Source organism: Epinephelus fuscoguttatus, linkage group LG1 (genome assembly GCF_011397635.1).
Source record: "Epinephelus fuscoguttatus linkage group LG1, E.fuscoguttatus.final_Chr_v1".
Lineage (NCBI taxonomy): Eukaryota > Metazoa > Chordata > Actinopteri > Perciformes > Serranidae > Epinephelus > Epinephelus fuscoguttatus.
In genome coordinates, this window is record NC_064752.1 from 822,396 (window position 1) to 838,424 (window position 16,029).

Genomic DNA, 16,029 nt, shown 5'->3' on the forward strand with positions numbered 1-16,029 from the left:
AAATTCTAACGTCGTTAGATATATTAATGATACTTTATCCAGTTTTTATTCTGATCTAAATTGAACGTCTGTCCGATCAAAGAGTCCAACGTCTTTCTGAGGTCATAATGCATCCGGTGCCAGCTGGGATGCTGATCCAAACTGGGTCAGTTTTTAACTGCCTGGTCTTTAGTGTGTGGAGAGTTATATCACAAGGTTCTCAAACCATAATCAGAATTAAAAGCATTACTATTTTATATTCTACAGTTTTATTTTCAGTGATTGTTAATCAAATGATCCAACACGGTACAATTTAGTAAATGTAATAGATGCATATTCTGTAGGTTTAACATTCAGACACTGTAGCAGCTGCACAGCTGGGCCTTTTTTCTGTTTAAATTGATGCATATGCAGCTGTAAGAGATAAAAGAGGCAGAGGCAATGAGGGTCATTACAGAATAACGCAGGAGAGAAGACACGCCATCCATATCTTTTCTACTGTGAGACAGGGGAGAGTTTCATCACTCACTCCACTGTTACTGTACACTGTGAGGAAACACTTTCATGTAGCACCTTTTAAACCCTGACTTTCTGACCGAGCCAGAGAACACGAGACGGAGATACGAGGAGGGAGGGAGTGTTAGAGGACAGACGGAGTGATTGGCAGAAGCAAAGAGGAGAGGATGGAAAAGAAAAGCCAGGACAAGAGAGAGAGATAAAGAAAAAGGCGGAGGGATAAGACAGCAAAGCGAGCGGCTGAGTTCATTTCACACAATCTGTCTCTCAACAGGAGGCAAATGCTTTTCTCCCCGACCAGAAAAAATACATTATGGAAATAAATATGAGCACATTACACAATTGCCATAATTCAACATTTATACATGAGCGCACAACGACCTTTTGATGTGAATAAATAAGTCCATCTGGCAAAGAAATAGAAATGTTCATCACACTGTTTGTAGTTTACGAGTAGTTGGACACGGTGCGGGAATGGATATGTTCCTGTTGCTGGTTCTGATGAACTGAATATGAAACATGATTCGAATGATCAGATGATGCAGATTGAGTTTAAATGAGATGGTAATGTTTCAGCACTGACTGCAGCCAAACTTCAGTGATCCTGCTGGCTCTTAAAGGTTCAGTGTGTAAGATTTAGGGGGATTTAGTGGCATCTAGTGGTGAGGACTGAAGGTTGCAACCTGCTGAAAATTCCTTCAGTGTTCATTGTTCAGGAAGTTAAAATCAGGAGGCGAATTATCCACAGAGGTCTCCTCTCAAAAACAGACCGAGTGAAGCAGACTGGTTAAAAGCAGTTTCACGTTACAAATCAGTGTTTCTATGTTTATCCATAGAGGTCTCTTCTGATTTAAACCAGTAAAAACACTAAATAAAGCAGTTTTATATAGTGTTGCAATGGTATGAAATGTTCACAGTACAATAACCATCCTAGAAAATACCACGGTTTCACAGTATCACAGAATTTATATTATCATCAATCAGAATAATAAGGCTGTAGAGACGTCTGCCATCTCTCTGCTGTAATAGAAATAGATGGCACTCGGCTTGTGGTGCTCAAAGCGCCAAAAAATACATCTGAAAAACTCAACATCAATGTCTCTTTCCAGAATCATGACCCAGTTACTCAAGAAAATCCACAGACCTTGTTGTGAGAAGTTTCATGTTGGAACTATTTTCTTTCTACCAAAGTACAACCTCTGTCACGGTGCAGAAGGAAGCATGCATCTACTGCGAGCTCATTTAGCACCACTGAGCTAGCTACTGTTACAGCTCAGCCGAGGAGGATGCCATTAATGTTTACATCTCGCAATGTCACGAGCCTCTTGTCCGTGAGTAGGTGCTAGGTCCCCAGCAGAGTTGGGTATAACGCATTACAAAGTAAGGCGTTAGAGTACTTTGATTACTTTTTGCAGTAACAAGTAACCTAACACATTAGTTTGCTGTTTGAGTAATCAAATACTTAAGTACATTTTCAAACAAGACATCAGTTACTTCCGTTACTTTTAGAACGCTGGTCCTTCAGCTCCGAAACAGCAACGGCTGTCGTTTGGTTCTAATAACGGAGATAACGTTAAACCTATCAGTCTGAAAGAAGCCACGGAGTTTGTGGCTCGCTACGTGGTCGGAGAAATGCTGCCGATGTCTACGGTGGAGTCTAAATAGGTGGAGCAGGACTCGTTGACAGACATATTTCAGACTCAGGACTTGCATTATGCCTGGTACACGCTACACGCTGGTACTCACCAATTATTCCCGTCGTCTTTCACGGCGTGTGTGATGTCATCGGGTTATTCTTGTCCTGTTTTTATTACTTTCACTATTATTTGAGTCACTGTGTGTGTTCATGTGTCAGCCAACATGTTGTTGTAGTCACCTAAAAGCGTCAGCAGATGGCAGGAGCTACATTTGAAGCGCCATACGTAAACTGTCAAGTTACTGTATCTTCCACAGGAAGTTCTGACAAATGTTTCAGAGTAAAAGCCTATTTAGAAAATGGAGGGATTCTCTCAGCCGAGGTTATAAGGGGCTTTTAATTTGAAACAAGTGTTGAGTTTGAAATGATGGTGCGATATGTTAACTTTAACGGAGCGGATAAAAAGTAAATATATAAACACACAGAGGGATTAATAAATAACAGACCGTCTATAATGTAGTCTGTTTCAAATGACGCTGGGAGCCTCTGCAGTTGTGGTGAGTAAAAGCCCCGCCGCTATTTGTTAATGTTATTACTTTATGTCCGACCGTGAGGATGTGCCATTGTTTGCTAGCTTGATGCTAATGACAGTAATGTTAACTCAGCGGGTTGACAAAGTGCCTCTGCTGTTTCACACCATCATTTCCCCCTTTTACTCTGTGTGGTAACATCCCTAGAGGAAATATTAAAGACACTGGGGTGTTGTTGTCATACAGTTGTGTACGGCAGCAGATCGTTGTGTGTTTCTACTGGTCAGAGTGACGGCTGTGATGGGAGCACGGGATCTCAGTGAAGGGCAAGTGGTCCATAACTTTAATTTTGGAGACAAAAAAATGTAGGCTTAGCGCCCTGTGGTCCATTGGCCAATAGGAAATGTAGAATACTCAAAAGTACTTTAAAAGTGCTTGAGTTACTTTTCTCAGGGAGTAACGTTGGAAGTACTTTTAAAGTAATTCAGTCACTTTGCTCAGGGAGTAACGCAGTAAAGTAACTGGTTACTTTTTTAAAAAGTAAAGCAGTAATGTACTTTGATTACTTTTAAAGTAACCCTTACCCAACACTGGTCCCCAGGAGAGGGCCAGGCTTTGAAGCCAATTTTGGCTGTGGCCAAACAGTATAATTACACCATCATGTGACGCCCTGAGGCCCAAAAGACTTTTTCCATTTTGATTTACATGGCGAAAACAAATGTCTGTAAATCAGTGAACACATTTTTTGAGACATCTAGTTCCTTTATACCAGAGAGAAGGCAGACATCTCTACAGCCAATATCTCCAACACTCGGCAACTCAATCTACACTGATTAACGACACAACAGGTGAGAGGAACAATATGTATTTTTGGTTTTAGGGTGAACTGTCCCTTTAAAGATATCCATCTCCAGGAATGTAAATTAAAAGGAACCACAGCTCAATTTACACAGTTAGATCGGACTTTTCTTCCTCCGTGGTAATGATTTCTGTTGATGATTGCTTGAGCAGCCATGTGAAGAATAAAACATGACTCGAAATATAAAGCTGTCGTTGTAGAGTCAGGGAGAATATACTTTAAGGACTGCTGGTGTGTTTGGACAGAGTCTGTGCTGTCTCAGCTAATCCCGAAGAGCCACACTGACTCTCAGAGTTAAGCAAATTTAAGCCTTTTTATTCAACTTTCCTGACAGGCTGTTTGCTGAAACATCGTGCAGTGAATAGCTATGAAAACAACTCATAGTGAGTTACATAAAGCAGCTGAACTGTGAGGAAACAGAATCACTTCAATCATGTTTCAATAACATTTTTTTTTCATACTCTTGTATAAGGTAGGTTTCAAATCTTCTGTAGTTATTTTTGGCAATAAAGAAAGTGACTGTTTTGGCAAACTGATGGAAGTGCAATCTTATTTTACACACTGATTCGGTGCCCTGTCTGTGTGCATCTGTGTGCTGACAGTGGACACGAGGAAGTCTGAGAACCCGAGTTAAAATTTGTCCCGCATTTCATAACTGTCGGTATGCAAATCCCTTTATAAAATTTATTTATAAATCCAACTTTTCACCCTGAAGCTCAGTGATTGATGTGTGTGTGTGTGTGTGTGTGTGTGTGTGTGTGTGTGTGTGTGTGTGAGGCAGACAGCTAGGTAGCAGTTGTCTGATTTGAGTAAATGGTGTGGAACGTTACGGCAGTGAAGCTGGCCAAATGACCTGTGGCCAAAACACACAGATGGTGTACTGTCACACACACACACACACACACACACACACACACACACACACACACGTCTAACACTTCAGTTGAATATGCAGAGGAAACAGCCATACACTCACCTGATGCATTTAAATAATAATCTGTTGTGCAGAGAGCTGCAGCAGCTACGAGTCATGAGCTTCATCACAGCTTTTCCTGAGTCACGGCAGCTCGCTGAATAAAACTAAAGTGATTCCAAACTAAGATGAACGGTGAGAGTGAAGGAGAACAGAGAGCTCCGTGAAGCTGCACTCAGGCACACAGCAACGGTAGGTATAACGTTTACCATGTTCACCATCTTAGTCCGTGTTATTAACAGTATCAGAGTCGTTGTTTTGAAAGTCACAGGTCTTTTCACTCAAGTCCCAAGTTGAGTCCCAACACCTAAACCTTGAGTTTTGAGACCTAAAGAAGTCATAATGCCGTCTTCACCAAATGTAAAGCCATTTTAACAACAGTCATAAAATAAATTTACAAATTTCATGAATACCTTTAAAATAATAGTATTTATTTGTTAAAACAAGTGTGACTGAACTTAATGATAAACTAGAATTAGCATCTTGCGGTTGTGTTCCTCCGTGAACTAGTCAAGATACACGGTTTACATCCATGTCTGTGAAAACATGAATGCCCTTGGACACACACAGCGAGGGTGAGGCAGAGAACCAAAGTCTGATCAATTATGAGATATGGATTAATATTTGTGGGCCTGTCACATGAAACACAATAAACAAATGCTCAGGTTAGCACCACAAACAGAATGGCGTGCGAGTCAGTCACTACGACAAGCGCAAGTTAATACTCCGGAGTTGAAAGACCCGCCTGCCCGATCAGCTACAACAACATCAGCAAGTTGTGTATAAGAATGGACAGTGTGCCAGCGCTGTTCATGAGTTGTATGAGATGTGAGTGGAAACATCCAACGTACTAACAGACATTTGATGACATCACCCAGATGTGCCGATCACTGGGATGAAGAAAAAAACACACACCAGACTCCAGCTCCTGATCCCAGCTGCTTTCTAGGACGCAACAGCAGAACAGGATACATTATAAGTGTATGAATGGAAACACACTGAACATGTGATGGCGATCACTGGAATCCTTCTACAACCGTCTTTTCAATGCACCCAAATGTGTACATATTCCACATACTCTTAAAGGCTGCGATCACATGACAATACGCTGACGAAAGTAAACGAGGAAGTAGTCCCCAGCACTTGTAATGCCCTCTATACACTGTGCGATTTTAGCAATCTTATAAGACCACTGCATGACACACTGTGAGACGTGGATCTAATAAACTTTGGTACGACGTCAAGTTTGATGTGTGCAGATTGTACGATGGCCGTTTACCACTGAATCGCAGGTTACGACGTACGTCAATATGCAATGTCATCAGCGTGCACCGCATCAGCGTATGTCATCCATCTGCACCACCATAGGTAGCTTGCTCACCTGGAAGTTGCAGTTCCTCCGCAGTTTCCTTCTGTGCAGCGTCTTTTTTCTGGCGGTCATGAAAGCAGCTGGAGGAAACATCAAATCAACAAGGCTTCTGCTGCCACAGCTCCACCAGACTTTCCTCTTTCTCGGAGGTACACACACTTCTTTTTGTTCGTTTTACCTCCATGGCAAACGAACATTTGTTTGGGTTTAGTGTCGGTGTCGCGGTGACCATTGTGTCATTTCCTGCTGCATTTCTATTGGTTGATTAGTAGACGTAGGTCGTAGCAGCTGTCACACTGTGAGATAGTCATCCTAAATTTCTGACACCGTCAGAATTTTATCTCAGGTTATCTTTGGTCACAAGACGTTGACATCGGCCATCCTTGAACCTGTCTCACAGTGCCACGTAAGACCACCGTTTTAGAGCCACGACCAAAGATATCGCCACGTTTCTCCCACGATGGTCATCTTTCGTCTGGGACAGCCCAAAATCGCACCATGTATACCAGCCATAAGGAGGCTGGTTTCTTTTCCTAAACCTAACCTCCATAACTTTAAGGATGTACAGTTAGTAGGATATCATACAAACCGCTCTATAAGAATATGTTGCCTTCTACAATGTAGACCATAATGACATGAAAAGACACAAATATTAGATATAGATATTTTTTCTGTGTGGATCAGCATGGATGAAATATGAAAACAGTAAACACTTAATTTTGTTTGGCGACCCGTAATGTGACATTGTAAATGTAATATTACCTGAAATTCAGGTTCATTACTTTGTTTCTGCTAAAAAGAAATATATTACTATAAACCGTCACTTCTGTAACCTGTTACCCAAACGCTGGTGACATTTGTAGGTAAACAAATGCACACACAAACACAACGGGTAATATGGAGCTCTGCAAAATGATCAAGGTCCATGTATCATACGATAAGTCAGTAACATAATTACTGTGACAGGCCTTCTGCAGGTATTTAGTCATGAACAGACGTGCTGAGCTAAAGTCATACGACTGTCAAAGATGTTTCACCTCATTCTGAAGAGATAATACATGTTTGTAGCAAATTTCACAGCAGTCCCTCCAATCAATCCAATATATTTCACTCAAAACCACAAATGAAAACCTCACTGTGGTGCATTGAGAAAAGTCACAGATCTCCAAAACCAGAGGGATTCATCCTCTGAGGAACATGAACGTCTGTACGACACCTTGCAAAAATCCATCCAGTACTTAAGATATTTGAGTCTGGACCATAGTAGTCCAACCATCCGACAGACAGTCATTTCCATCCCGACAGACGTGCCGCCAGCACGACTAAAAATAGATGAAAGAAATCTGTGATTCTTTGACATTCTTACATTTACATCAGCTCAAAATACACACACACACATCATCCACAGAGTATCTACAGTCAGAGCAGCTAAGGATGCAGATGTTCTCTCCTTCTGTTTCTGCCTCTCATCCTCTTTCAACTCGCTTTAAATCAAATGTGCTTTGTTGGCAGGAAAGTTAAGGACAATGTAGCCGAAGCATCAACATCAAAGTGAAACATCTTTTCTTGCTCCGTTTCTGTCTTCTCGCTTCTTCATTCCTCCTCTCTTATTTTCCTCTCTCTCCCTTTCTCCACTGTTTTTTAAAATTCACCTCCCTGTCCTGAGGCATCAATGGAAATTTTTCATTTAGAGATACACAGTTGCATAATCCTGCAGCTACAGCGTCGAGCAGCGGGTGATAATTTACAGTTGCCAGCAGCCCTAAAATTCCTTTCAGTGTCTCTCTGCATTGCTGTCAGTGTCAACACATTGCTCCAGCTGCTGCAGAATTACTGTTCAGAGCAGAGAGGAAAATCATCCTGACTGAACTCATCAATATCCTCAAATATCACTGGTTTCTTCAAAATCTGCTCAAAGGGAAGATTTATTTTTATTTCTCATTGTGCGGTATTCAAGAGTGAAACAAGACTTCTTTATGGTTCTGTTACTCTCTGGAAACGGTGTATTTAGCCATTTTTGGGTTTGCAACATGTGAAGCTGACAGATAGACAATAAAGAAGTGGATTTTGCAGCAAGGATATTTCCAGAAGGTCCTATAGGTTTAGTTCCTAATACACCTATCCGAGGCAGACCCAAAGTACATCGAAAGCTGCTTTTTTTTGGTACATGTACATTTAAAAGGTAACAATTTTAAGTTTCTCTCCTTTACAGTCAGAATTATTATATATATATATATACTGTATATGGAAACACTTCTAGAAAAATCTAAATTGATAAGATGGACTGAGCAGAAGAGCCATCATTTACAATAATAATAATAATAATAATAATAATAATAATAATAATGGTCTATTATCCTCTTGAGCTCAGGAGTGTAATACAGCGCGTTTACATGACATTTATTGTGTTAGTCCAACTTAAACCAGACTTTTAAAATACATGTAAACATATTTGTCTGACTGAAATCACACCAAGTTTATTTTCTTTTTAAGTGGGACTAACACACTCAGATCATGTGACTGCTGCATGTATACAGTCAATCAAACCCAAACTGGCCGAGGCGCTCTGAGCATGCTCCACAGTTTCCTCCCCGGGCTTTGACCCAGAAGTCCAATAACATTAAATGTGTAAGAGAAGAAGAAGCCGGTAACAACATGGAGAAATCTACATCCAGAGCCGTGACTTTTTGGACGGACTAAATGTACAGAGCTGTAAAGTTGTCCACCATGGTAGCAGTTAGCTGCTAGCTAACCATAGCTAACTTGCTTGGTCTGTGATGTTAAAGTCTAGTCTAGTTGAGCTATAACTGTAGCTTAACTGTGCATGTAAATGTACTTGTGTCCTTGTACTGACTACAAGACCCATAAGTCACATTGCTTGCTGTTGACAGGCCCTTCCTTTCAACACAGGCTTTTGTTGGCTATTGTGGGCTGTGGAGAGGACATGGAAGCTCCTATTGGCTCAAGTGAGGTGTCAATCAAAAGGTCAGAGTGCAGCCACAATTTTTGTATCAACCTGTCGGCATGTTGACATGCAAATTGGATTTATTAGGACAGTAGGAGGAAAAATATAAAGGTCTGAAATGATGCAATGACAGATTGTGGATATCTATGGATTTAATAACGTGACTGGATTCAATATTTTGCTGGATTTAGATCGCCTGGACCTTTGGGAGTGTATGAGGACTGTTATTGTTGGAATATTATTGATCTGTGGATTATGATGAGGCATAACAGGTGAGTTATATCTGTTGGTTGGTTGAATGCCCGTCTCACAGAAGCATTTATTGAACCTGCTGTGGTGGTTGTATCTTTAAATGGTCCACATCAATCACACTGCAAGGCCCTGAGCTTTGTAACGACTTTATGACGAGGTTGTAGGAGTAAACTACACACACCAGTTGTTTACATATCATAATCAGCTAATAAGCCATACGAGTTTGATTGCAGTGTCATATGTTGCACACAGTAAACATCAAACGAGCCACAGTGACATTGTTCAGTGTGTCATCTCCACTTTAAAGGTTGGTGACAGGGTGTGTTCCCACATCGCAATTTCCCCAAAATCTCTCAGCAACAGAAAGCCACATGAAGCATTAACTCTCACAGACTGGCTGGTTCAGTGAAAGGGATAACAGGAAGCCATGCCCACAATTAGTGCAAAGTATCATGGGAGTAAGTAAAACATGGATAAGAGCATCATCCGACTTCATGCATCAGAACAAAACATTGCCAGTGAACATAAATCTGTATCATAAATAATGTAATCCAGGCAGCATTGCGTCTCCTCCGAAAATCATCAGCCAATGAAAATGAGTCACACGAGTGCAATTCATCGGAGAGAGCTCTAGAGATAGTTTGGCGCCTCAGAAGAAGAACAATTACGTTAAAAACGATTGGAGTAATGCAGCTTGAACAGTGGCAGCGGGGCTGAAGACAACATGGAGCTGTGCTGCAGGAATGTGACAGCTGATAGCAGGTGAAACACGACACGGGGGGCTGAGGAGACTCAAATACAGTAAGGAGAAACCAGAGAGGACTGTGATCTCACACTGTGGCTTTAATGTAACTCTGTAGAGTGGGTAGCTGTAATGCAGGAGGGCTGGGATGCCTTCAGTGTCTCATGGGAGTGGCGTAATTTACATTAGACCTATAAAGCTGTAAGAGGGGATGTGTGGAGAAAAGGAGGACAGAAGGGTTTAAAGGAGTGAGAGAGAGAAGAGGCTGCAATGCCCAGCTTAATTAATTATTGTATTTGCTGCACTTCAAATGAGCTTTTGCATTTTTTCTAACCCTCGAGAGTACCTGGAAATTTAGACCCAGAGACAATGGCTACACCTTAAGTTGCAGGTTATTAAGCTCGTGAAGGAGAGAAGGCCCAAGCTCATGAAGTGCATGAAGACATATTTGGTCATGAGTGTTGTAACTAACTGATCCTAAGTCCCGCCCCTTTCACGTGACCAGTGCACTGACAGGAGTAAACATGGAAGCAGTCAGGAGCAGTCTTGTAAGGAGGCAGGTTGGGGTGGTGGATGGGGACTTTCCTCTGGGGATGCGTGTTCGGAATTGTGTTAACAGTGAACTGTGAGTCATTTTAAGGTGCGTCCTCACCACGTTTCTCTTCCTAAACAAAACCTCAGTAACTTTATGTTAATTACGGAACCGTACATTAGGGACGTTACATCATTTGTGGGGCGCTAATTTGTCGGGTATGATACAAACTGTTGTGTTTGCATTTTTCTAGGATACGATATGAACTGGTCTATGAGAATATGTTGCCAAATACAAATGTCACGTGTCCATGGTTTGCAGAAACAGATGGCTTCTCGGCGTCAGGCAATGTAGCTTCATGAAGCCGACAGCAAAGACTACAGTATGCTATGGAATGACGTATTCACCATATTAACTTCTATGAATGAGGCAAAACTTACTTTTGGTTTCAAAGATACCATACTGAATGTTTGGTGAAAAAAGGGCTATAGATTCTAATTCTGTGGGAAACATTAAACAGCAACTGGCTTTCGTGGTACTGATCTAGCTGCCCTGCATACATTTCAATCTCAGAATTTAGGGGCGTTCACAAACGGTGCCCCCTTCATTAGAGGAACGTGAAAACACCTCTCTAGTGACACACTTTGCACAAATATGAGTCAGTATAGTCAGACATTTTAGGTCCCATGAACAGAGGAAAAACACATCTTTAAAGTGGAGGGGGACTTTGAGTTTTAGATATTTTCTCTGAGGAACTACCGAAATACTTGGAGCATTGTTTCTACTAGATTCATGACACTGAGGTTTATTTTGAATTTGAGAATTTGAGAGCAGGAGTGGGAGAAAAGATACAGCGAGAGCAAGAGATGGAGCGAGAGAAAGAGGGGATAAAGTGGGCAGAAGCAACAATGGAAGCTGGGATGTGTTCAGTATCTCGTGGGACGGCTCTAATCTGCATTAGACCTATATTACATGGCTGAGCTGCCGGCTGCATCGTCACATCACACAGCGGAGGGTTTTACTGTATGTAGACAGTGAAAGACAACAGAATAAGGTGGAAAGAGAGGAGGGATGAAGAGAAAGACGGAGAGACGAGTGGGTGGATGTAATGCAGGGATGCGAGATGCATTCAGGGTCCCGTGGGATGGAGCTAATTTACATTAGGCCTAGCCAAGCTCAGACTGGGAGAGAGAGAGAGAGAGAGAGTGAGACGGAGACAAACAATAAAGGAGGGAATGGAGGAGGACAGGAAGAGAAAAGAAGAAGAAGAAAATGAATAGACAGAAAGGGAAGTTAGCAAGAAAGACAAAGACAGAGGAAGAAATAACAGAAAATGGAAATAAATAGTAACACTGACATGAACAGAGGACAGAACAGACAGATAAATAGATGGATAGATACCTGTAGGAGATCTTTTTATCTCTCCATCTTTGTCCCGTCAGAGCGTAGCGTTTATTCCTCGGCCGGTAGAAGATATGGGAACGATCTGGGACGCCACAGCGAGGTCTCTTCATCCACCTGAACACAACATGACAAGTGTTTCACTGTTTAGTTTACAGGACGCTGCATTACCGGGAACTAATACCAACTATATCTGTTATTCTGTTTATGAACATTTGCTGGACAAATTTTGAACTGTGGACATGATAGCCGTAATCCTTTGAAGATGGCAACGTGCAAAATTTGCTGTTCGCTAAGCGGTGTGCCTCTTAATAAACGCTGCACCGGCAAGATTCCCGTTATCAGACAAAAGATTTAAAATATTAAGTAAAAACTCTCATTTCTTTAGTTTGTGAACAACAACAGTAACTCAGAGTGAGATTCAGACTCTGTGACAATATTAATAGTTCAACTAAATAAAATCTACCACTAATTACACATTTAAACAGCTCCTAAATATCAGCTGATTTCTTTCTTTTTTTATGCTCTGCGATTTCTCCTCTAATCATCAGGCTGTAACCTGTGACAAGCTGTTATGATACCACAGCTATCACACATTCACATATATGGAGTTTTTTCACACAAGTTTACTTAACCAGAAGTTTATGATAAAATCACTTCACAACACCGACTCCCATGTACGCACGGCGAGGGAGGAGACGGAGAGACACTGTGTTTGAGAAGGCCGGGGCTGTTCATAAAACATTCAGGACGTCACAGTTTATTCCACACTACTGAAGCTGCTCCTCTTTTGGAACCACTGCAGTTGCTAATAATTTCGCTTTCAGCCATGCTTTTTGTTGCCGTGGGTAACAGTATGACATCAGTATGTGAACAAGTCGAAATATTGCAAATATCACGGTATGATTATATCACATGATATTAAAAATTATACCGGTATTACAGGGTTTCCGCGGGTCATTAAAAAGCATTAAACGTCATTAAATAGATTTTGCGGAAATTAAGGCCTTAAATGGCATTAAAAGCATTAAATTCAATGTCCAGAGGCATTAAAAAATTAAATACACTTGATGGAAAAAAACATTGTTATTCACAATTTATTTTGATTATATAAACATTTAATAATTTTGATCAGAAGTATAATGTGATGATTGACAGCAGAACCCTTTAATTGGCTATTGTTTACGGCCGGTGGCCCGGTGCATGAAGTCACAACACCGGATGCTTGGAATGCAATGTTCTGTGAGCATGCTCATGCTGTGGCGAAAGAGCGGAGGGAAGATTAGCAAATGTCAGAAAAATGGGAAAATGCAAGTTTCAGCAGAAGTGGTTGGATGAGGAACTATTCAGAACCTGGTTAAAGCCCGTCGACGGTAAACCCGGAGAGGCATTTTGCAGCATGTGCAAAAAGATCTTCAAACTTTGCACAATGGGCGTCAATGCGGTGAAATCACACATGCTGTCAGATAGTCACAAGTCGGCAATTAAAGGCAGGCAGCAGTTAACTGTGCCGAATTTCTTTGCCATGACCAGCAACACAACTTCTGCTGTCGCCACCACAACTGCAACTGCAGCTGCTGCTGCTGCCACCACCACACCTGCCGCTACAGTGACCGCCTCCAGCCTTTTCAGGTTAGAGTTAGTTTTTCACATCATTCTTCAGGCTGGTTTTGTTATTTTTGAAATGTGCAAATAAATTGTGAGACTGTGAACCGTCTTGTGAGCCATTTCTAATTCACTATAGAGTGACAGTTAATGTAAATTTAGATTTTCTCAAATATTCAAGATTAGCATTGTCAAATGCTTACAATTTTTCATATATATATATATATATATATATATATATATATATATATATATATATAAAATAAATAAATAAAAAACTGTATCTGCGGTTGGACATGGGCATTAAATTTGTTTAAAGTGGCATTAAAATGCATTAAATTAGATTTGCTGATACCTGCAGAAACCCTGTATTATCATGAACGAGATGATATGGCACACCCCTACATGAGACCCTGTTCATTCCTATTCCTTAGCCAAAAAAGCTCAATTTCCTGCTGCATGCAGGGATGTCAACGGTTAACCGGAAATTGATTGACCACTGATCGGAATATTTTTGACCAGTTACGCATGTCGGTCAGTAGGTTCATTTTGCTACTCCTCAGTTTACTGCACTCTGTACCAACTGGGTCTGGTGGGAGCTTGCTAGCGGCGCTGCTCATCCAGCAATTACCACAAGTAATGCCATCCTGACCCAATGGTGTTGCTGTGGAAATACTGTGTCAACCCTCCACCCTCCACCCAGGTCGCTCCGGTGAGTATGGGGCTCATTTTTTAGCTGCAAACTCTCTTTAGCATCACTGTTAGCTACGTTTGTACCGTTAGCAGTGTCAGCACGTCAAGTGATGCTAATAGTATAGTATAGTCAATAGTAACATTTGGTGAAGAGCGCAATACGACTTGTTTAGGACTTGGGTTTTGTCAGGCTTGACTTGGGACTTAAGTGCATAGACTTGTGACTTATTTGTGACTTGCAATACAATGACTTGGTCCACTTCTGGAACATCCTGCCACTCTGTTTCAGTCATTTGCCCACACCCTGTATAAAGTGTAAGAAGACAACCAGTTTTCCTACAGCAGTTGTCAGTTACCATGATAACAACCGCAAAGACGATGGCCGACGGTGACAACAGTTCTAAATTAAAAACTTAAAAAGAGTTAAATTAAAAATCCCTGTTGGCCAATCGGCAACACAAATTGGAGTTCACCGAGCTCAAGCAGGAAGCTGCTGCACACTGAGGCTAAAAATGTCAGGCCAATTAGAGTCCATTTATAATCAGTTATAATTCATCTGTAAGGCCTTTAATCATAACTGCAGTCTGAAAAGGTTTCATAACAACCATGAAATAAAGTTGAATCGCACACACAAACCAGATTTGTTTGTACAACCCAGCTGGGAGATTGAATAAGGGGGATCACATTTAAAGCAGCAATGATCAATAGTTCTGACTGGATCCAATCACTGGGTGTGACGTGAACATGGTGGTATGCAGTGACAAACACACCTGAGGTGTCACCTAACTCTGCAGCTGCTCTCAGCTCTGCACAGCTTAATGGAGTCTTTACTGTTTTGGTTCAGTCTAACGTACTGTACACTACCTGCTCAGCTCCAGTAGACAGTTAGCGACTAGCTGGTGAACACAGTGGAGCTTTAACCTTTAGGAGCTGGAACTCAAACGGAGCTCAAAGGAGAAGGAATATTAGACCTACACTTGTGAGGTGGCCAGAGATAAAACTTTGTCTGCTGGATGTGGAAATAGCAACATTCACTTAAGTTTGTCTTATATTTCATTCTGTTAAGAGAAAATAGAAGAGAAGTCAACTCCAGATGCACGGACCGTTCTTCACCATCCAAATCTGCTCTTAGCTTTGCTGACTGATGAATCCCTCTTGATCATAAGTAATTTATTGGCATAGGCAATAAACACTTTATAAGGACAGGTGTCATGTCAAAGGTTCAATCAAACTAAAGTTCAATCAAACTAAAGTTCATTTGCCCCCACAGTGTGGTTCAAACACAGCAATCACACTCAGGTGTGAACACACCAAAACAACCGGACCGAGACCTTCTTGAAGAGGTGGTCTCAGTCTGGTTCCAAAGGAACTCTGGTGCGGTTGGTTTGTGGTGAGAAGGTGTTGCGACCTGGATGTGAAGCAACTGCAGTCACATGACACATTGTTTGGGTTAAACATGAGCATGTTACAGTCCTGGAGGATTATTAATGTGCACCTCCTCCTGTACTGCCTTAATATGCACATTCAGCACATCCAATGCATCAAAACATTGTTTTCTAGTTGGAGCCGCGCCTCGTTTTCAAACTGTATGCTTTGACTAAAATGAACAATGACAGCAATATAGTCCACGATGAGCAGCGCTAAAATCAACCTGCGTAGTTGTCCCTCCATTGTGACATTAGAAAGTGTCACATTTATCTTGCAAGTGTACTCTTCTTCAACGTTTGCTTTACTTCCTGGATTTTTCCCACATGGAAATTCTGACCAATCAAGAGCAGCTTTCTCACACAAGGCATTTGATCTGGTCCTCTTGTAAATGCTGCCGTGAGAACACCAACCAACTCTAGGCAATTATACAACTTTGGAACAACATGAGTCCCTGATTCAGACCAAAGGAGACCACTCTAGGGCTGACAGCAGCCTAAAATAAAAGCAAAAAGAAGAAAACACTGGTGACTCCAAGAAACTCCAGTGGGT

General features: G+C 41.4%; 1 protein-coding gene across 2 annotated transcripts in view; it reads right to left on the reverse strand.

Annotated features, from left to right (window-relative positions):
* The window catches only part of mmp24 (matrix metallopeptidase 24), a 107,020-nt gene that overhangs the window by 39,540 nt on the left and 51,451 nt on the right, over nucleotides 1-16,029 (reverse strand). For both annotated transcript variants that reach the window (XM_049586307.1, XM_049586305.1), the window contains exon 3: nucleotides 11,755-11,871. In XM_049586307.1, coding sequence (XP_049442264.1) covers nucleotides 11,755-11,871 — 117 coding nt within the window. The remainder of the gene's footprint in view (nucleotides 1-11,754; nucleotides 11,872-16,029) is intronic.